The sequence below is a fragment of the Trachypithecus francoisi genome, unplaced genomic scaffold (genome assembly GCF_009764315.1).
Source record: "Trachypithecus francoisi isolate TF-2019V2 unplaced genomic scaffold, Tfra_2.0 Lachesis_group1, whole genome shotgun sequence".
Lineage (NCBI taxonomy): Eukaryota > Metazoa > Chordata > Mammalia > Primates > Cercopithecidae > Trachypithecus > Trachypithecus francoisi.
In genome coordinates this window covers 140,072,673-140,095,456 of record NW_022681454.1, presented here as the reverse complement: position 1 = coordinate 140,095,456, position 22,784 = coordinate 140,072,673, and the positions used below count along the sequence as shown (strand labels likewise).

The 22,784-nt window shown below is 35.3% G+C and overlaps 1 protein-coding gene across 1 annotated transcript in view; it reads right to left on the bottom strand.

The window, feature by feature from the left end:
- Window positions 1-3,659: 3,659 nt before the first annotated feature.
- The window catches only part of USP38 (ubiquitin specific peptidase 38), a 40,457-nt gene continuing 21,332 nt past the window's right edge, over window positions 3,660-22,784 (bottom strand). The window contains exons 6-10 of the mRNA XM_033215355.1: window positions 22,057-22,250; window positions 17,941-18,034; window positions 15,243-15,349; window positions 12,726-14,088; window positions 3,660-6,854 (exon numbers count right to left, since the gene is read on the bottom strand). Of these exons, the coding sequence (XP_033071246.1) occupies window positions 6,693-6,854; window positions 12,726-14,088; window positions 15,243-15,349; window positions 17,941-18,034; window positions 22,057-22,250 (1,920 nt within the window). The 3' untranslated portion in view covers window positions 3,660-6,692. The remainder of the gene's footprint in view (window positions 6,855-12,725; window positions 14,089-15,242; window positions 15,350-17,940; window positions 18,035-22,056; window positions 22,251-22,784) is intronic.

The following is a 22,784-nucleotide window of genomic DNA, read 5'->3' as shown; positions in this document are numbered from 1 at the left end:
TTTGTATTTAGGAGACTTGCTAAACTCAATTCTAGAAGTTTATGTGTAAGTTAAACATTCTTACTTTGGATTCTACATAAACAGGTGGCTGGGACAGAGGCTGTAGTTTGCCCACTTTTGTGTTAGTCCATGTTTATACTTCTTTTCCTAGGAGTCTTGGTCTGTACAGTGTGTGTTTGATGCACAGTGGATGCAGCAGGAGGTTCAAATTGCTGCTCATGGGCACAGTGTGTCTTGAGCTTCCCAAAACTGTCCCTGCTTTCTTCTGTAAATTGAGTCAATGGTGCCCAATCCATTGCCAAATCTTCCTTCCTTTTTGTAGATCCACATTTCCACCTGGTATGTTCTCTCCAGCCTGAAGAATTTTAACCTATCTTGTAGCGCAAATATTTGAGAAAAAAATTCTCTCAGCTTTTGTCTAAAAATATCTACTTCACCTTCATGTTGAATGAATCTTCACTGGATATAGTGAATGTTCACTAGGTTTACTTTTTTTCCCTTCTGCACTTTTTAGATGCCATTCCACCATCCTTAGCTTTCATATTCTGATAAAATGACTGGTCTTTTGTTTCTCCATATCAAGGATCAGAATTTTTTAATGTACCATAGTAAATATTTTAGGCTCTGCAGGCTGTATGGTGATATGGTTACACCACATACAATCTCATCTTGGGTTGTAATTTCCACGTGTTGAGGGAGGAACCTGATGGGAGGTGATTGGATCATGGGGGCGATTTCCCTCATGCTGTTCTCAGGATAGTGAGTTCTTACGAGATCTGATGGTTTTATAAGATAGTTTTCCCTGCTGTCTCTTGCCTGCCACCTTGTAATGCAAGCCTGCTTCACCTTCTGCCATGACTGTGTTTCCTGAAGCTTCCCAAGTCATGCAGAACTGTGAGTCATTAATCCTCTTCTTTATAAATTACCCAGTCTCAGGCAGTTCTTTATAGCAGTATGAAAACAGACTAATATATATGGTCTCTGTCATAACTACTCAGCTCTACCATTGTAGTGTAAAAACAGCCATACACAATATGTCACAGGTATAGCAGTGCTCCAATAAAACTTTACTTGTGAAAAAACAGGACGCAGGATAGACTTGACCTGTGGGCTGTGTGTATTGTTTCCTGACCTCATATTCTTTTCCTCTGGGTGCTTTTAATTTTCTCTTGGATAATTGACTCTTGGATCCTCCATTTTTCTCTTCACTGTGCTCATGATTTTCTACATTCCTTTTAAGCTCCTACTTCACAAATTCCTTTCTTTCCATAATTTCTGGATTTTTTCCTTCTTTGAATGCCTCATACTTTTTGATCAGATGCTGGATATTATGAATTTTACTTCACAATACCAATGCTGGGTATGTATACTGCATTTCCTTAAAGAGATTGCAATTTGTTCTGTATGCAGTTAAATTACTTAAAGAATTTAACCAGCATTAGAATTTGATCCTCTTAAGACCTACTTTTAATCTTTGTTGGGTGTAAACTTTATACTGTAAAGGCTTAGCCTTTACTCCAGTGCTAATTTAGCCCCATTGCTAAGCCATGGCCTTCTCAAAGGGAAGCACAATACACATCTCAGGATCAAGGGGGAGACTAATCAGCTTGGGAGGTCAATATGAGAAGATATGAACATATGGAGGTAGGAGGAAATTAATTAGTCTGCTGAAAGCTGGGAAGAGAAAGTAGCATAAGGTATGCTATCCTGATACCTGAATGTGCAAAGGTCTTGAGATGGCAAGTATATGGTGCTGTGTGAAAAAACATCATGCAAAGTCCAATATGCACGACAGAGGGCATAAAGGCAAGAATGGAAAAGATAAGCCTAGTAAAGCAAACAGAAACTAAGCGGGTATAACAAATGAGTTTAAGAACCACATTTCTCAACCCTTTAGATTATCACATATAGGTTTTAACAAAGTAGATCTTTTCTTTTCTTTTTTTCTCTTAAGGAATCATGTTTGGAGTGCAAAAGGAAAAGGGAAACACTGGTATTTCATTTTACAAAATTCATTGTTAAGCTTTTGTTAATATGTAATTTGCTTAAGTCCTGTGCTCCATTAGAGTATTGACTTTGGAGCTCTGAAGACTTGGGTTAAAATCTCAGCTCTGATTTTTACTAGTTGCGCGATGTTGAGCAAGTTCCTTAATCAGAATCTTTATTTTCTTTGTCCATTAAGAGGTGAGGGAGGATATGGGTATGAGCCCACTTACAGGGCTAGTATAAGTTAAAAAGACATAAATATCTGCCAGCACACGGCAGACTCTCGACATATGTTAATAATCCCCTTGAACGAAAGACCTATGGGGAAAAAATTCCTTTTGTAGTCCAGTTCTCAACCCAGGTGGCACATTAAAATCATGTTAGGAACTTCAAAAAACACTGATGACCAGTCTCCACATAATGTAATTGGTCTAGGATGAGGCTTGGGCATGGTATTATTTTTAAAAAGCTCTTCAAGTGATTTTAACATGAAATGCAAGGTTATAAACTGATGATCTGGCCAGGAAAGGCTAAATTTTTCACCCTTGAAATCAAGGGGTGTATGTGTGTGTGTGTGTATGTGCACGTGCGCGTGTCAACAACACAAGCAAAACATGAAAACATGAGCTCCATGAAGATAAAAACAACTGCAGGTCATAACAGACATTGACGAGAGCTGGCAATACACTTGGCTGACTTCTTAGATTCTATTTTTAATGTTAAGTCCACACTGGTTATGTAACAGTGGGGCTAATGGTTTTATGTAATAAATTCTTTTGAATTTGTGAAACCTAGATTGCTGATTTATGAAAATCTTGATTATCATTTCTTTAAAAATTATTTCTATACAAATTTCTTCATATGGGAAAGCTTTTTTTTTTAAACAAGCTAGTTTTTTAAAAGCAGTTTGTTTTTTTAATCCCCCATTCATTTTAAGGTTCGTTCACTTCTAAAAAAGCACTCTAAGAATATTAACTTAGGCTAACACTGAAGATACATAACAGTTTGATAAAACTTAAGAATATACATATGAAACAGCTTATATTTTAGAATTATTTGCTTTTTTGGGATAGCAACTTTTAATTCAAATTTCCTTACTGTTGAACTTTAACTTCTTAGTTATAGGTTTGCATTATCTAAGATTTAACCTTACTCCTCGGGGCGATGTTACTGAGTTGCTAACAACAACCAGTTAGCATTTCCTAGTATGTTTTTGTAAAATGTGAATAACTTTTCTCTACCTCAGGAATATTTAGTTTCAGAAATCTAAACTCATTAGAAGAAATGTATGATGAAAGGATATATAAACTATCACATTTGTATGAGAAAAAATACTATAAATGTACAGTATTTTTGAAATACTCATTTTAAAAGAGCTCTTTATATGGAATGTATCATGTGAAGTACACAATCATAGGAAAAGACAGACTGAGAATTAAAGACCTGGAACAAAGTACAAAGCATCAAAATGAAGATATCCAGTAACTGGAGAAACTATGCCAATTATTTTTTCCTAAACTGTGCTGGGTGCACAATAAGCATCCAATTCCACTTATTATAAGATGATAGCTTTAAAGAGGTAGTATGTGAAAAGAAGACAACTACTTTTGTAAATATTATCATACAAAGAACAGAACCGAAGAGAAAAAAAATTATAGATTTGAACTTAAGACTTAGCTTGAACATTTTTATTCTTTCCAAATGTGCATTATATGTAATAGGCTGTTTGAACCTTTCACATGGACCCCCCGATACCTCTAGACATCATAATGGATTTTTATCTCTACATCCAAAGGATCTATCAACAATTTAAGGTATGGAGATAAAAGTCAGGGATCTCCAGGCATATGCTGCCCTGCTTCTCTGATTATTTAGCTGGAAGAGAGGCAGGCAGTGGGAAGATGCTTGAATGGAGAATGAGCTAGAATCCTTCTTCCAATTTGAGATATGTTAATGCCACAAATCAGAGTTGCATAGGCACCTGCTTAGTGGATAGGTTATCGGAGCTTGTGTGACATCATATGTATTTCCTTCTTTGCGTATCTCTAAACAATTTTTTACTTTAATTGTGTCAAAAAACATCTTTGAAAGAAACAGACTCAGATTTACAGTTTTTCATTTTTGCTAGCAGTGAAGCCTAATGCTTCTTAGCAGTAATAAGCAACTTCATTTAAACTGATTACTCTGGACTAAAGGAAAGACAAACAGCAATAGCACTCTACTCAGTCTTCAGAGTTAAATCTCACAAGAGTTGGAGCTAAGCACAAGGGTTAGGAATATGGGAGAAAGAAAAGACCTAATATGACAAATAAATCTGTAATTAAGTCACAGGGATCTGTTAGAATCAGAGCAGTCCTGAGTATTACCTTACTAAAAAAGTTCAGCTGCACAGGTTTTGAATGAAGTTTCTGATTATTCTGGTTCCAAATATTTTGAATTCAGCAAATCATGTAAAAGGTTACTATATTTTTAATGTTAAAAGGAAGTCTTCAAGTTTTTGGTACTGGTATGAAGTTATTTGAATACTCTCAGTGTTACTATATTCAGTCAGCTTTCCATATCCTCAGGCTCTGTATCCATAGATTCAAACAACTTTGGATAGAAAATTTAAAAAACCAATAAATGTAATAAAAAATAGCACAAATGAAAAAACAATATAACAACTACATAGCACAATGTAAGTGCTATGCAATCATATCTCATCATGTAGAGATTAAAGTATATGGGAGGATGTGCATAGGTTATATAAAATTCTGTGCTATTTTATATAAATAAGGGACTTGAGCATCTGTGGATTTTAATATTGGGGGATGGTGTTCTGGAACCAACCCACTGCAGATACCAAAGAAAGACTCTAACTAGAATTCAGTTTATCATTTAAAAAAGTCAATACATATTATCTTGATACATAAAATCCTTGAGAGACCTGATTGATATTCATAGATAAAGCTGCGTAAGTCTAATTGCTTTTATGAAAGTTGCTAGAAGCATCTTAGCCCAATATCAATCTATCAAGTATTAAGTCACTTTACCAATTTCAATAAATGCCAAGACTGATATAATCTGATCATAAGTTGCTATCAAGTAAGTGGATAACTGAATACAAAGGATAGCTCAGAAATTCACTATTGGGATAAGAAGACCACAGAAAAGCATGATAACTGGTTCATTCATTTATAAGGAGGAGAACCTTGATTAAATCTGCAAAGAATTTTCAGTTTTTAATCTAATCTGCCTTCCTAATCTTCCTGGTGACTGGGAACAGGTTAGGAATGGGAGGTAGTGGAATAAACATGAGGATTTCTGTTTTTTTAACCACTGCCATAAAAGCTTGGGAAAAAGATAAACCCCAAATCATCGAAGAACATTCTTTTCCTTAAAATGTTTTCAAAATAAATATGAGACCAATCCTGAGAACAATGAACAACTGTGGATAAGTTAAAACCTTTAGGAAGGGGGATAACTGGGATAACTCTTGAGTACTGTATAATCAAGAACCAGGAGAACTGACATGTTTCCAGTTGCCTGGCAAAAGAAAGTGTAGGAAGGTAGGGTTTGGCATTTTAACATTTTATCTAGAACTATGAAAATAGAAACAACGGTGCAAAACATATGACTGAAACAAACAAAAAACTCAAATGTACAACTCTAAAAATATGTGATCAATGTTTAATATTCTGAGGAATAAGTAACAAAATCAAGAAAGATTTTATACTTAGCTGGGTTCATTTCCTCTGAATTCTTCTAAGAGTTAAAAATGAACTATCACATTGATTGATTTAGAACCATCAGATTTTACTTCTGGAAAATCTATTACCTTTCAAAAAGTTATAATTTTAATGTTAGCACAAAAATTACTTCCTAACATTTCATTTAAAAAAAAAAAAAAAAAACATTTCGCAGCCAAAGATTCCTATTTTTGAATTACAGTACTGCAAGGCACATACAGAACTCACCTCCTTCAAAACACACAGAAGATATACTCCCTGAAATAGAATTTTAAAATCCTTGAACAATTAGAAATACTACAAAGTTAGCATTTTTTAGGTAAAAATGTTGCTCTTACAGGATCATGCAACTTTCTTAAAATCAATTCAGCACATATGTATAAAGAATCCTTTTTAAAAACATTTGTACTTGAAATACAGATACAGTGATGCTGAAGACACTACACAAAAACTGAAAAGTACTATATCTTGATAAATTTTGTTATTGCCTTCCTTAGAGACTTTATCATCTCCAGTTGATTTTTAAAGACTTGAATTTAATAATGGGATAATTACACAAGACGTAAAGGATTTTTTAAAAACAAGTATTTTTTTTTTTTTTACCTCTAGCATCAATTCTTTTATAAAGAATGCTAAATAAATTACATTTTTTGTTCAGTAAAACTGAAGATAGACCATTTAAATGCTTCTACCAAATTTAATGCAGCTTAATTAGGGACCAGGTACATATTTTCTTCTGAACATTTTTGGTCAAGCATGTCTAACCATAAAAGCAAATGGAATTTTAAGAGGTAGATTTTTTTTCCATGATGCATTTTGTTAATAAATGTGTCAAGAAAATAAAAACAAGCACTGAATGTGTTCTCTTGAAGTATAAGGGTCTAATGAAAAATAAAAGATATTTGTTATAGTCTGTGACATTTTAACAGTCATAGTATTAGATGTTTTGTGACCAGTGCATTTTGGACTCTCTCAGGATCAAAATACGAGTCTGCCAACTGTATTAAATCCTCCTCCACCCCCTCCACCAGTTGGTCCACAGCTTCCTGGTGGGTCATTGTCATCAAATCCATTGGGCCGAAATGAACATGAAGCAGATGCAGCTTGTAGGGCCCGGGCTCGAGCATTCAACTCTTGTTCCTAAAATTAAAAATAATTTTTATGAAATTAAAATGCTAAATACAATGGTTATATCATCTATAGAAATATTTTAAAACTACCTTAATCCGTATAAGCATTCTTCAAATCTCAATAACTTTGAAACTAAAGCACCTAAGAAAAAAAAAAGTTCTCGCCGGGCGCTGTGGCTCAAGCCTGTAATCCCAGCACTTTCGGAGGCCGAGACGGGCGGATCACGAGGTCAGGAGATTGAGAGACCATCCTGGCTAACCCGGTGAAACCTCATCTCTACTAAAAAACACAAAAAACTAGCCGGGCGAGGTGGCGGGCGCCTGTAGTCCCAGCTACTCGGGAGGCTGAGGCAGGAGAATGGCGTGAACCAGGGAGGCGGAGCTTGCAGTGAGCTGAGATCCGGCCACTGCACTCCAGCCTGGGCGACAGAGCGAAACTCCGTCTCAAAAAAAAAAAAAAAAAAAAAAAATTTCTCTAAGAAAATATTACAGTTCCTGCAACCCTCTAAAACATATTGGAATAGATCCTTTTCTAATATATTTAACATAGAATTCAAATATTATCACAATAGATTATCTACTCTCCAGCAATTGGGGCTATTTTGGAAGTGGGTGATTACAGTTAAACGTATGAATAAAGGAAGAAGAATGAATTTTTTTTCTGCCCTTTCCATAGACTATTTCTCAATAAATAATAAGACAGGTCTCAAAAAACACTGACAAGTAAAATGAAGCCTACCTCCTCACAGTAATATCTAAAACGTTTCCTTCTCAGGAAAACTTTTATCAGAAATCAGTCATATTTATCTAGATGCCAGGCATATATTAGGTATTCAATAAATATTAATGATCTCATATTAGAATACTATTAGGTGCTTAGCTTCAAAGGGAGCAAATGTGAATAAATACTGGCAAATTCATTTGGCAAGGTGTACAACTGGATTCTAAAACTGGCACCCACAGACTCTTTGGAAAAATATGCAAAATATTCTGGCATGTGCCTATTTTTCTGGGAGAGGATCTACAGATTTCAAATGGGGTTGGTAAAAATAAGGTCTAAAAGTTACTGGTCACAGCATACCTGAACTTGTTAGCATAATCATCCTGAAGGGCTTTCAAAATACAGTTAACATTAATAACAAAAACACTATTATTTCGATTTTTCAACTTAAAGGCCTAGCGATTTTGTTCCATCTGGCAAGGTAATACTATTTTATAATTTCTAGCTAAAATGATTTAGTTTATTATTATTCCCTCTTCACAAAATGCTCAATACCTAGGCATACCCTGACACCTATCTGTCACATTATGGATACTTTATTTTTCAGTAGCATACAGCATCTTCTGTTCAAGTCCCAGTACACAAAATGATCAAGAATCACCTATTTTTATGGCTGAAAGGGACCTTTGATAAATCCTTGTAACAAAATGGCTTAACTAACCAGTCTCTGATAGGGCTTTTAGAACTTAATTTGCAGGATATTTCTTAAAAACATTTTTGTGATCTACAGTGTCATTTACAACAATTGCTGGCTCTTTGGTATAATGTCTACCTACAAAGTATTTTTAAGGTGATATATATATTAATTTATCCTCGATCTATAAAATTAAAGTAGGAATTACAAATGTTTTACAGATTGAAATTAAGTGCCATAAGTAACATCAGAAACAGACACAACCCCCCCCCCCGCCCCCGGCCACAAATCCTCATTGTTCTAGCTCTATAACCTATTAAACTATCCAAACAAGCAATGAAACTATGACTCTGTATCTGGGAAACAACACACGGTTTCAGATACATAGATGATGTTCCCTAATGAATTCAAACTGAACAGACATATAAGGTAGAGTTCAAGAAGTTCTCCTTGAACTTCTGCTACTAAAAGATACGGCAAATTTTGCATAGATGTTTTTGTACAGTGATTCCCTTAAAGAAACTATGTCGAATGACATAAAATATAAAATTAGTAACTCCATTGCATGTGTACCCATGAAACCTATATTGTATTTCAAGATATACAGCATCCCAAAAAAGTAATATTCTTTTTCTTCTTTATTATTTATAGAAATATATGGCTGACAGAAAAAAATGTGCAGTATTCTGTTTTCTGATGATAAGCTTAGACAATGGATAAAAATAGGAAAAACTGTCTTTCATTTTACTTAATATAGGTAAGAACATTGTGTACAATGTCAAAATTAGGATTATCATAGAATGTGTAATTTATATCACAAATTTATATCAGTACTAAAGTTAATTCTAATTTCAGTAGTAGACTATAGATCTAGTCACAGGAAAGTTATTGCTCCTTGAGACAAATAATTTTTAGTATATTTATATTTCTCATTCAAGTGAAACTGTTGACATTAATCCTTTTTTAAAAACTGTACATACATATTGAATATACTCTTCTGAATGTATGAAAAAGAAAATAAGAAGTTAAGAAGAACTACTACCTCCTCCAAAGAAACAAAGGAAATAAACCAAGCAGGAAAAGATAGGAAGCGGTCTGTGGCCGATGCGGGACAGATGGGTGGGTAATCTGGACCATGCAAGGATGATGTGTTACACAATCTCTCACTGTATCCTAACCAAAGGGTTAGTTTTTATATTCCAGACACTAAAACAATGGAGATACTCCTAATGGAAGCTGGACTGAAGGGAAAGAAATATATGAAGAGAAAAGTCCTTTCAAAAATTTACTTTGAAATCCACAATTTGCATTGTTTTACAGAGTAGAAAATGGTTTGTCATATAAGATTTTTTGCCTGGGTTTTTCAAAACCACGGATCTTGCCAATACTCAAAAGAGCAACATTTTCTAACACTTGTAAATCTGGTTGTGGCTAGATTTAAAATTGAAAAATGAAATCCTAAAAAAAGCTTCTTAAAATTATCACAAGGTGAGTTTCTTTCTTTCTTTCTTTTTTTTTTTTGTTTGAGACGGAGTCTTGCTCTGCCACCCAGGCTGGAGTGCAGTGGCCAGATCTCAGCTCACTGCAAGCTCCGCTTCCCGGGTTTACGCCATTCTCCTGCCTCAGCCTCCCGAGTAGCTGGGACTACAGGCGCCCGCCTCGTCGCCCGGCCAGTTTTTTGTATTTTTAAGTAGAGACAGGGTTTCACCGTATTAGCCAGGGTGGTCTCGGCCTCCCAAAGTGCTGGGATTACAGGCTTGAGCCACCGCGCCTGGCCCACAAGGTGAGTTTCTAATGTGATTATGAAGTATTAAAATGAAAGCAGCTACCCTGATGTGTACTAAAATGTTAAATTCATTAGCAATATTGTTCAAGAGCAGAGGAACTCAAAATGTTCACTTCACATCCTTACTTTTACAATTTAAGTTTTTATATCTGTTTTATAAATAGGTATAATGCTATTTCTTAAAGCTATAGTCCAGACATAGTAATCTATTATAAAGCATAACATATAAGAATTATATCTGAAAAATGGATATAAAAACAAAATGATAGAATGAAAACATACATGTACATGCTCCAGGTGTTTAAAACTAAGAATTGATAGCTGGAAACTGCTGTATACATAATCTCAACACTCTAGTTTTCTATTGCCTGGTAATTATGAGCACGTGTGCATTCACATAACAGAGTAAACAACGTAGTTTCTCAACATGTACTTAAAATACCAGAATGATCTGATTAAATGGTATGAAAAACTTCATAATTTGAGCCTTTATCAATCACTGTATTTAAAAGTAAATAGGCTGGGCACAGTGGCTCATGCCTGTAATCCTAGCACTTTGGGAGGCCAAGGTAGGCAGATCACTTGAGGCCAGGAGTTTGAGACCAGCCTGCCAACATGACGAAACTTGTCTCTACTAAAAATACAAAAAATTTTACCAGGCATGGTGGCGTATGCCTGTAATCCCAGCTACTTGGGTATCTGAGACCTGAGATTTGCTTGAACCCAGGAGTGGAGGTTGCAGTGAGCCGAGATCAAGCCACTGCACTCCAGCCTGGGTGACAGAGTGAGACTCTGTGTCAATCAATCAATAAATAAATGTAAATAATCACAATCTAAATATAAGTTCCTAATTGAGTTGATTATCGGGCCACATGCAGTGGCCCAGCACTTTGGGAGGTCGAGGAGGGAGGACTGCTTGAGCCCACGAGTTTGAGACTAGCCTGGGTAAAATAGCAAGACAATCTTTAAAAAAACTTTTTTTAAAAATTAGCCAGGCATGGTGACACATGCCTATAGTCCTTAGCTACTCAGGAAGCTGAGGCAGGAGGATCACTTGAGCCCAGGAGTTCAAGGCTTCAGAAACCATGATCACGGCACTGAACTTCAGCCTGGGTGACAGAATGAGACAATCTCCAAAAAAAAAAAAAAAAAAAATTGAATACTTATAATTGTATTTTTGCTTTAAAAGGGTACTCTGATAATGAAACTCTGATTTACTACCTAGTCTTAATAAGGAAAATACCTTAATGTAAAATTGGCGGTATCTTTTCTTGCATTAAACAACTTGTCAACATGAAACTTAAGACGGAATTTAGAACAACTGCATAAAACTGAAAAACTGAATTAACAAAATACAGAATGCTTTTTCTTTATATTAAAGTAATATACTAGTCTTAAAATAATAAGAACAGTTCCTTATGCTCAAATATTGTATAATCAGAAAGTAATGGGGTATATGGCAAGATAAACTGGAAAATCACTTGGAGCTAAGCTACAAACAAGTAGTTGCTATGGCTGGCTATACAAGCATTTGGGATTCTAATCACAGAAATGAGAGTAGTTTTTTATCTTTCAAAACCCATATTTCTCCTTTGACTAATGTTTATATGATATCTAGTAAGAAGGACACAGTTGAATACAATCTATTTCTAGTATGTTGATCATAAGCCATCTGACTAGATGTTAGTCTTCAGTAATCAGTTCAAACAAATATTCTGATTTTCTATTTTTTTCTGTAAACTTCATTGTTTTTGTCACTCAAGAACATTGCTATATTTCTTTAAAAATGTATGAGTATTTTATAATGCAGTAAATTTGAAGGCTTTTGAGAAAATTTCCCTCTAAAAATCACTACTATAGTGGTTCATTTCTTATTCTATCTGTATCTTTCAGGAGTGACTTTCAAACACAAAACTTTTTAAATGTACTCATTCAAACTCAAAATCACTTAGACCACCCAATTAATATACCTAGAATTTCACCTGTAATTTACTGCTAGCCCTGTATGTTGAGAACTGGCAAGTTTCAAAAACAACAACAAAAAAATACTTTCAGCAAGAATTTTAACTTTTTATTAGCCTTTAAGTAATAAAATCACTAACTCCTTGAAAAAAGTATATTTATGAATAAATTTATCTCATGTAAAACCATTCCTTGGCTTTGATTTACAATTGTTCTATTATCTCCTTGGTTTTATTGCCCACATCCTCAAAGAATATGAATATCTTTTCTTTACATAGTCTACCTTTTAGTGTTTTTTTTATCTTATCCACCTAAATATCAAGAAATAGCCCTTAAAATATTTACACAAAGGTCTTGAGGGCATGAACACCACATTTAGCAGTTGTTTCCTCTGGTAGGTGAGACTAAGGGGAAGAGGCAGGATATGTCGACTTTTGTAAACTTTCTGTATTTTGTATGGCATGATTTCATAATGAGCCATCTTTTGTAATGAACAAATAAAATCTTCTGCATTACATCTGATTGCCACTTTTCATTTAAATTGTCATAATATTAGAAAGGCAATTTAGTTATACAGGTAGAGAATACTTCATGTAAATATAGACCTACATTTCAGAGTTTCATAAAAACTTGTAAGTTAGATTTGAAAATGAGGGTACTCACTTAACTATCTGTCAATTGTTTAATATTTTCAACAAATAAAGTATTTCCAACTTACCTGTAAATACAGTTTATTGTCTTTTGTTATAGCATCCATAAGTTCTTTCTGCAGAGGTGGGTCTCCATTTATCCAGAGTCCACTGGTTGGGTTATTACCACTTAAACCATTAGTACTATGCTGTTTTTTATACAAAAGCACATAAGCTGTGTCCTTTGGAAACCTACTTGTAATTTTCTGGACTGACTGAAATGAAGTAAATGTCACTCTACTGTCATTAAATAAAAACCATTCTTTTGACATTTCCTTATTTTCCAAATCCTGTTCAAGAACTGCACTGGGACACTCTCTCCCTAGTAAATGACTCTGGGAGGATGCTAATGCCAGAGCCTCAGACTGGTGGTATATCTGATATGAAGACTCTGTACCTGTGATATTTCTGGCATAAGAATAGTAATGCCCACTTTCAGAGGATATACCAGAGTGAACCACGACAGAACTTAATAGATAGGGCACCAATTTTGTGCAGGAAGCTTCATCAGTCCCTGAAGGCTTTAATTTTTTAGCAAGGTTCTCACTAAGATCAGTGAAGTCAACATCTACAGACCAACTTTCTGACAATGAAGAGTAAGAAGTAGTTCTTTTAACTGGCAACTCCAAAACCAGTGGCAGTGATACATTGTCTAAAATTTTCCTTCTCACATGATACTTCTGATCATACGAAAATCTCAGGAGAGTAAGAATAAGGTATTCAGGTTCCTCTGTGATTTGCATAGTTTTCTCAGCATTCTGCAGAGAGGCACAGTTTTCACAATAATATTGGTTATCACCAGTAAGAATCTCTGGAGCCAAAAAATAATTTAGTAAGTCAGTTACTGAAGGTGTGGTTTCACCTCCTGGTTTCTGAGGTACATCTTTATTAACAAGAATCCTGTTAGATTCGTTAGGGACAGAAGTGTTTTCAGAACAGTAAAACTCATTAGGAGGACTGCCTATGGTTCTTTCATTCACAACTGAGTCACAGATGAAGGCAGCTGTTGTTGGATTATAAACTACTGGTTCTTCTGAAGGACCGGGTACAGCGGCTTGCATTAGACCACCATCTTGTGTACTGGGTGATGATGCTGGATCTTGGAAAGACATGTTTTCCAAAGAAGAGGAAGGACAAAAGGCAAGCGAAAGATCTGTAAAGGCTTCCACTTTTTGTGAGGTACTCCTGCAGTTCAAACAACATATGTGAGTTCGTAATTTTCCTCCAAACATTTTTTCTATTAAAGTCTTCTCACTGTCAGTTGTACGAGGGGTCTCTGTTAGTACTGCTGCTTTACTAGCTACTTCCTGTAAAGAAGTTTCATTGCATTCCAGAATTTCAGAAGGCTTGTGTGAGGACTGAACTTTCAAGATCTTTTCTTCTTCATGGAGCCTGCAGGAGAGGATATCATTATATAGCTACTTAAATTAACTTCAAATGTCATTTCTATTTAAAAATATTAGTGGCTTCTATAAACTATTTTAATCAAATTTAATGTTTAATGTAAACAAATCAGGTTTTCCTGTTTTAATTAGAAGAAAATTGAATAGCTTGAGAATGCAGAAAAAAAGCTGGGTGGCTATTACTACTCTATATTCTCATTACACTTTCTTCATACTGCTACTTAATAGCACGTATTACATTGCAGTTAATTATAAACGTCCCTTAACTGTCTTATATATCTCTGTCTTCCTGACATCTCATAGAAAGTCAGGCACAAATAAACTACTGAATAGATTCTTAGCTGAATGGAAGGAAGGCTGCACATACCAAGCCCAACTAACTTTACTAGTCATTCCACAGAGCAGAACAAAGACAGGGAGATACAGATGATAACAGGTTTTATTAATTAAGTGGTCAGGCGACAACAAAATATACCAAACCCATACAATTATGAACTGGTCTAAAGGAGTGGCTCTTAAATTTTTTGGTGCCAGGACCCCTTTAACCTCTTAAAAATAATTAAAAAACAAAGAGCTTTCCTTTATATGGGTTATATCTATTGACATTTACTGTCAGAACTGAGAAAATAAAATATTAACATTTAACAAACAATAATAAACCCATTATTTAATATTAGTAACATTTTAAAAATGAAAAAGTTGTATTTTCTAAAACAAACAAACAAAAAAGTAAGAATGGCAGTGTTTTACATTTTGCAAATATTTTAAGTATCTGGCTTAATAGAAGACAGCTGGAGTCTCATATCTTCTCTGCATTCTATTGTTATATGTTTTTTGGATGAAATATAGAAAGAAAATCTGGCCTCACACAGTTATGATGTTGGGAAAGAGACCTCACAGACTCCTGAAAGTGTTTTGGGAACCTGCAGGGGTCCTCGTATCACACTTTGAGAACAGCTGGTCTCAAGGAAGAAAATTCAAAAAAGGAAAACAAAAACAATATATAAAAAACATACAAGAAATGCAATAGTATTTTAAAGAGTAACATTTCAAAGATTTTTTTAAAGGTAAAAGCAATATTAAGTACAATTAAACTGTTATGAAAGACAACACTCAAATCACAATTTTAAGAATACATTTTACCTGTCAAGGAGAAATCTGAGGTATTCAGAACAGTCTTGCTGTGATCTGGGAGTAAACCATGGAGGTCTGGAAGCCTCAAAGAATATCCGAGGTGCGTACGCTTCCCTCTTTTAATAGCAATTGAGAAAATATAAGGAAGTGATTCTTATAGCATGAACCAAGTAACCGAAATCTTAATATACAGTGTTTAATAAAGATTATTTACAGTTAACATCGCATCAGCCAAAAGGGCCAGACATGGCAACGCAGGGACAGATAAAATTGTTTAGAAATAAAGTTAGGTAATATTTAGTCATAACTGCTCACTCTGCAGAGCAGAATTGAGAGCTAGAGAAACATGTGACTTGTCCAGGGTCATACAGCTAAATGAGTGGCACAGGGCATTAAGATAGAACCCAGGTCTAACTCTCGATATAAAGCTCCTGGTATCATCCCTCTGTGACAGTCACATGTTTGAGTCCACAATTTTTTGGTAAAAATCAAATCTAAAAAAGATTAATGTATATTTTGTTAGTGTATATTCTGAACAAAGTAATAAAGGAAATACTCTAGAGTCATGCATACCTACTTTAGGCGAAAATTTCCTTGAGTAGATACATGTCATAAATGTGCATTTATTGTGAGTACACTGGTCAGAAACCCTTGCTAATTTTTTTTTTTTTTAAGTATAGAAGCTGTTTAGTGATTAAATTGTCGACTCTGGAGCGATCCAGGTTCAAATCCTAGATTTTGCCATGACAAAAGAGAACTCAAAAGGCATCTCAAAGATGTGATTATAAGTTGAAACTTTGGAATTCTCTTGACGTTGATTATTTGTGGCATAACTTCATAACAATGAAGTTCTCAGTTAAGAAAAATTTTACCCAAATTAAGGGTTTACAGCATTCTGAAGGAAGGAAGTTTAGCCTACATTAAACATGGGCTTCAGAGCTGTTTGGTTCATATCTCAATCCTGCTGCTTGTTTGCATGACCCTGAACAGGTAATGTAAGCCTGTTTTTTTCATCTGTAAAATGGGGATATACCTTATTACATGATAGACTGTTTTTGATGATTAAGACATAAAAGATTTACACCAGGGGCTAAAAAAATGTAAATGTTCAATAAGTTTGTTTTATTAATTATAAGAAAAAAGGACTTTTCAATTATATGAGAAAATCTATCTGCCTAAAATAATCTGTCAGGCTGCTACCAGAGAGAGTCTCAACTGTGACAGAAATTTAATCAGGCTCTTTTTAATTTCTATTTTTCTTTTCTTGGGAGGAGCAGGGAAACCTCCCCTAAGATTTTAAGTTAATACAGTATATATCTGCCTACATATGCATATAAACATATATATTTTATATATAATAAATACAGACTAGTGATAAAGAAAGCACAAAAATCAATTTACGAGGAAACAACAGGGAGTGAGGAAGGAGATAGTTTTCATTTCATTTCCCTTGGCCTTGATATGGTAAATTTAATTTGTGAACATACTTTCCCCAGATGAACAATAATAAAATTATCTGAGTATATAACTACTCATAGGCCATTACTATCATCTCATATTAATCCTGTCTAGATTCTTTCCATTTAAGAAGTTATATTTGTGATATTTCTCAGCTTATAGAAAGAAAACAAAAGCATTCCCATCAACTGAATCCCATCAATTCTCGACCTTTTGTTTCTTCTGGCCCTAACTACTACTCCTTTAGACCTCTGTGAGATAAAGGCAATGAAAATAAAACCAGAAAAATAACATATTATAAATAATGATATATATGTAATTCATGTGTATAGGCTCAAAATCTAAACTAAAAGTTCTTTGAACATAAAGACTCTGCATGATTTCCGCTCACTGCAAGCTCTGCCTCATGGGCTCAAGCAATTCTCCTATCTCAGCCTCCTGGGTAGCTGGGATTACAGGCGTGTGCCACCATGCCCAGCTAAGTTTTGTATTTTTAGTAGAGATGGGGTTTCACCATGTTGGCCAGTCTGGTCTCAAACTCTTGACCTCAGGTAATCTGCCCACCTCAGCCTCCAAGTGTTGGAATTACAGGTGTGAGCCACGGCGCCTGACCAAGACTCTTCCTTTAATGCTTACCATTGACTGCATATAGTGTCTCTTAATAAATGTGAATATTTACTATATACGACCACCTTGGTGCCATTAACATAAATTAATGACCCCGGATTAATGTGTGGACATAAAAGATCACCACAAAATTTTAAGCTCTAGAACTTAACAGATAAACAGAACTGCAGAGATCTTTAGTTATAATGAATGGGTATACATAAGAAAAGAGAAAAAAGCCCAGGCAACACAATATTATTTTAGTTGCTCATTATTGTACAAATCTATTAATTTAGTATCAGGAAACAAAGATGCATTCAAAAATAATTCTTCATGAAGGAGCTTATTTATTGGATAGGAAATCATATTTTCTTTGTAAAAATTTCGAGATCAATGGGTCAGCATAATATTCAGCTACAATAATGGGAAGCAAGAAAAAAATATAAAAACTTAGGGCATATCCTGAAAATAGAAAAATATCTAGATATTTTAGGCAGTATCTCTTTAGCATTTCTAAGTGTATTTGTTGTACGGATGAGATATCTATTATATTATTTCATCAGTTAAAAAGGTTAGGTATAATGTAAAGTTTAATGAATATTACCACACAGTTAACATAAACATACTATACACATATACTCACCTGCGTATGAGCCAGAAAGGCAAAAAGATGCTGTAATTTTTTCATTAATGAATTGCACCCATTTAGATTTAAAGATAATACTTGTCTCCTGAAACTGAAAGAGAATATAATGATTTATGTATATGTGTGTACACACACACATGCATTTTTAAAAAGGTTTTTTTATTTTTTTTGAGACAGAGTCTCCTTTTGTTGTCTAGGCTGGAGGGCAGTGGCGCAATCTCAGTTCACCGCAACCTCCATCTCCCAGGTTCAAGCGATTCTTGTGCCTCAGCCTCCTGAGTAGCTGGGACCACAGGCGCGTGCCAACGTGCCCAGCTAATTTTTGTATTTTTTTTTTTTTTTTTTTGAGACGGAGTCTGGCTCTGTCGCCCAGGCTGGAGTGCAGTGGCCAGATCTCAGCTCACTGCAAGCTCCGCCTCCCGGGTTTACGCCATTCTCCTGCCTCAGCCTCCCGAGTAGCTGGGACTACAGGCGCCCGCCACCTCACCCGGCTAGTTTTTTTGTATTTTTTAGTAGAGATGGGGTTTCCCCATATTAGCCAGGATGGTCTCGATCTCCTGACCTCGTGATCCGCCCGTCTCGGCCTCCCAAAGTGCTGGGATTACAGGCTTGAGCCACCGCGCCCGGCCAATTTTTGTATTTTTTGTAGAGACAGGGTTTCACTATGTTGGCCAGGCTGGTCTCGAACTCCTGGCCTCAAATGATCTGCCCCCTCGGCCTCCCAAAGTGCTGGAATTACAGGCATAAGCCACTGTGTCTGGCCATTTAAAAGCATTTCTTAAAAGCTAAAAGCAAGTCAGTTCAAGAATTTATTGTCCTTAAAGTAAAATTTCATTTACCTATGGCCCTTTTCCTGAGGAAGTTACTTATCTAACAGTAAAGAAGGAAGGGAAGAATGACAATAAATTAACACTTACTGTAAAGTGTGCTAATGGACTATGTGCTATCACATGTTATTTCTATTTTCTGGATTAGCAAATAGAAATAGCTTAAGCCATTAATTTATAACATAAGTAAACAACTTAAATTCTTTCAAATCTTCATGAAATAAAAAAATATGCTGTCATTAAAACACATTATAAAGTTAAAGTCATTCAGAGTACAGCAAGGGAAAAGGATAAACTACTTAAAAAAAAAAAAAGTAAAGGGACAACTGGGTATCCATCTGGTAAAAAATGAAGTTACATAAGATTACACACCATCACAGATACCACAGAACTAATGAGCTAGATATAAAATACAAAACTACTGAAGTACTTAAAATAAAGAAGGAAGAAATTTAGAGGGTAAAGGCCTTCAAAAGTCCAGATGCTATAAATGAAAAGTAGAAGACTGGGACACATAAAATAAAAAAAATTATAAATAAAACACCCCCCAAATTTGAATTGTGACTGGAAAAAAGCATGTAGCAAAGCATGATCATCCAGAGTATATAAAAATCAACACGAAAACAGAAAAGACCCAACAAAAAGATGTACAAAACAAAGAACAGGTTATTTGGAAGAGAAACACAAATGAATGAAGAAAAATAAGAGAGGGAAAAAACTCTATAATTAGCAGCGATATGTAAATTAAAAGAGGCATTTTTCTTCATATTGGCAAAAAATTAAAAAGGCTGATTAGGTACAATCTTATATTAGTATCATAGTTCAAAATGCTATAGCTTTTCTGGAGAGCAATTTGAAAGATATTCAAAGGATATTCAAAAATATGGCGGATATTCAGAGAAAAATCCTCTATATCTGTATAAGGACAGAGATGTTAATTATAAGCAAAACAACCTACTATTCATCAATAGGAGCATTATTAAAGGATTATTTATTAAATACTTGTTTAATTTAATAAGTATTTAATAAATAAATGATGGCATACACATTTACTGGGAATGACACGGATCTGTATTGCCCCAACATGGGAGTATTTCAAATACAAATTATTGAATGATAAAAGCAAGTGGCTGGAAAATAATATATAAATAGGATTCTCTGCAAATTTTCTTTAAAAAAATGCATTTGCTTTCATATTAAATACAAACATGCAACTGTACCAAAAAGGTCTGGAACAATGTAAACTGTTAACAAAATTACCTTTGGAAATGGGAATGTCTGCTTTTTATTCTATATAAAATTTAACTATTTTTAAACTATGAAGAAGAATTCATATATTACTTAAGAAATAAAATGTGCTGTCTTCCTATTCAGAGATAATATTATTGGCCACTGTTCAGTAAGAGATAACCTTTTATTTGCTCTTGCTGTTGCAACTGCTTTGGTTTTCTGTTTTCTGTGTCATCTGTAAAAGGAGATGTCTGGACTAGATTACCTCTGATGGTAAGACGGGGATTCTTTAATGCTAAACGAAACCAAAGACACCTGAGTGCTGGTATTATAATCTGGGGCCCAACAATAAAATAAAGCGAATTCTACATTTCTTTCTTTCTTTTTTTGTGAGATGGAGTCTCGCTCTGTCACCCAGGCTGGAGGGCAGTGGTGCAATCGTGGCTCACTGCAACCTCTGCCTCCCGAGTTCAAGTGATTCTCCTGCCTCAGCCTCCTGAGTAGTTGGGATTATAGGCACGCGCCACCATGCCCGGCTAATTTTTGTATTTTTAGTAGAGACGGGGTTTCACCATGTTAGTCAGGCTAGTCTCAAACTCCTGATCTCATGATCCACCTGCCTCACTCTCCCAAAGTGCTGGGATTACAGGTGCAAGCCACCGCGCCTGGCCATATTCGACATTTGATAGTTTAAGATTCCTCTGGGCAGGTGTAACAACTTGGAAAAGCTTAGAACTCAATTTGTAAACCTCTTTGGGCAAGTTCTATGAATACTTTATTGGTATTCAGGAGAAAAGTTCAGTCATGTTTTTGTCTTCAGGAAGAGTTTATCATTATTTTGTACCTTTGCAGATAGCATTCACATAACTAACAACTTCTGATTTCCTATTTGCTTAGGTGCAAAAGAAAACGGATTTGAAAGAAAATTCTTAAGAGGGGAAAGAAACATGTCTGTTTATACATGTGTTCAGCAATTAATGCCCTGGGGTAGAGCAGAACTTACACTTCTTAAACAGCAACAAAGTTGTTGATCTGACAACAAAATACCGACGGGCAGATAAAATTATATATGACTTCCCTCAAAACACATATAGGTTAAAAAAATTTTAGTCTCACAGGATAATAACAGTGAAGTACTCTAGCACACTTAAACTCTGGAATAGGTGCAATCAATCCTTCTTTTACACTGTTAAAAATCATCAGAGTAGCTGGGCGCAGTGGCTCATGCCTGTAATCCCAGCACTTTAGGAGGCCGTGGCAGGTGGATCACGAGGTCAGGAGATCCAGACCATCTTGGCTAACATGGTGAAACCCCGTCTCTACTAAAAATACAAAAAACTAGCTGGGCATGGTGGCGGGCATGTGTAGTTCCAGCTACTCGGGAGGCTGAGGCAGGAGAATGGCATCAACCCGGAAGGCGGAGGTTGCAGTGAGCTGAGATTGTGTCACTGCACTCCAGCCCGGGTGACAGTGTGAGACTCCATCTCAAAAAAAAAAAAAAAAAAAAAAAAAAAATTGTCAGAGTAATTTCTTTAAAGTGGCATTTAAATGCAATGAATAATAAGCAGAATTAATGTTACCTTTTCTTATTTTGAGACTGAGTCTCACTCTGTCACCCAGGCTGGAGTGCAATGGAACGATCTTGGCTCACTGCAACCTCTGCCTTTTGGGTTCAAGTAATTCTCCTGCCTCAGCCTCCCGAGTAGCCGGGATTACAGGCGCCCGCCACCATGCCCGGCTACTTTTTGTATTTTTAGTAGTCATGGGGTTTTGCCATGTCGGCCAGGCTGTTCTTGAACTCCTGACCTCAGGCGATCCACCTGCCTCGGCCTCCCAAAGTGCTGGGATTACAGGTGTGAACCACCACACCCAGCCTAATGTTAACGTTTTCATAGTTTCAGAGCACTAATAGCAATTTCATTTCTGAATAAGGCAATAAAAGTTAACATTTATGCCATTTATATGGAATAATGTGTAGACAATTCTATCATCTTATATTTCATCAGCATGCATCAACCTCTACAGTTAAAATGAAAAGATTCAAATTTAAACTTACTCTGTGGCCATAAACAAGGCTTGTATAACACTGTTCATATAACATGTATTTCCTAGGTTAATAAGACCTGTTTTCCCAGTTTCAGATTTTCCAGAAAGTCTAGACAAGCAAGACGCCAAAGAATTGGATTGAGAAGTCCAGGCACTTTGATTGAGAATTAACTTAATCTTCTCTTCACTGGGCTTAGGAAAATCCTATAGATCATAAAGAAGAAAAACAGTTTAAGAGTAAAGTAAAAATTATTTTTGTTGTTTAATTAACAGCATGAAGATTCTTACATTGACATTTGAACTTTCTTTCCCCCCACTTAGTTTTGAAGTAACTGGTAGTACTTGGCTAGTCATCAAAATATCAAATTTAACTGTATGGCAAAAATAAATACTATCTAATAACAGAGTTTATCAAGTTGAAAAATACTCAAAAGCTGGAAATTCAAGTCGCATTTGAACTATTTATGTTCTCTACATGCCAGCAAAATGTTTATAAAACTTTGGGGTCAGAGAATAAACTGCAGTGCTATTCAAAGGCAGTAGAATGAAGACTTAAATTTTAGCACACAGTTAAACATAAGCAAACAATTTCTTTTCAAATTTTGTAATAAAAATGTCTCCTTTTCATTAAATACTAATATTTACTCAGTATTAACGCTTAGAAATAAAATCGCAAAGTAATTAAGAAATGAGAAACGAAAGCATCTATGCACAATGACCTTTAAGAAAAATAAAACT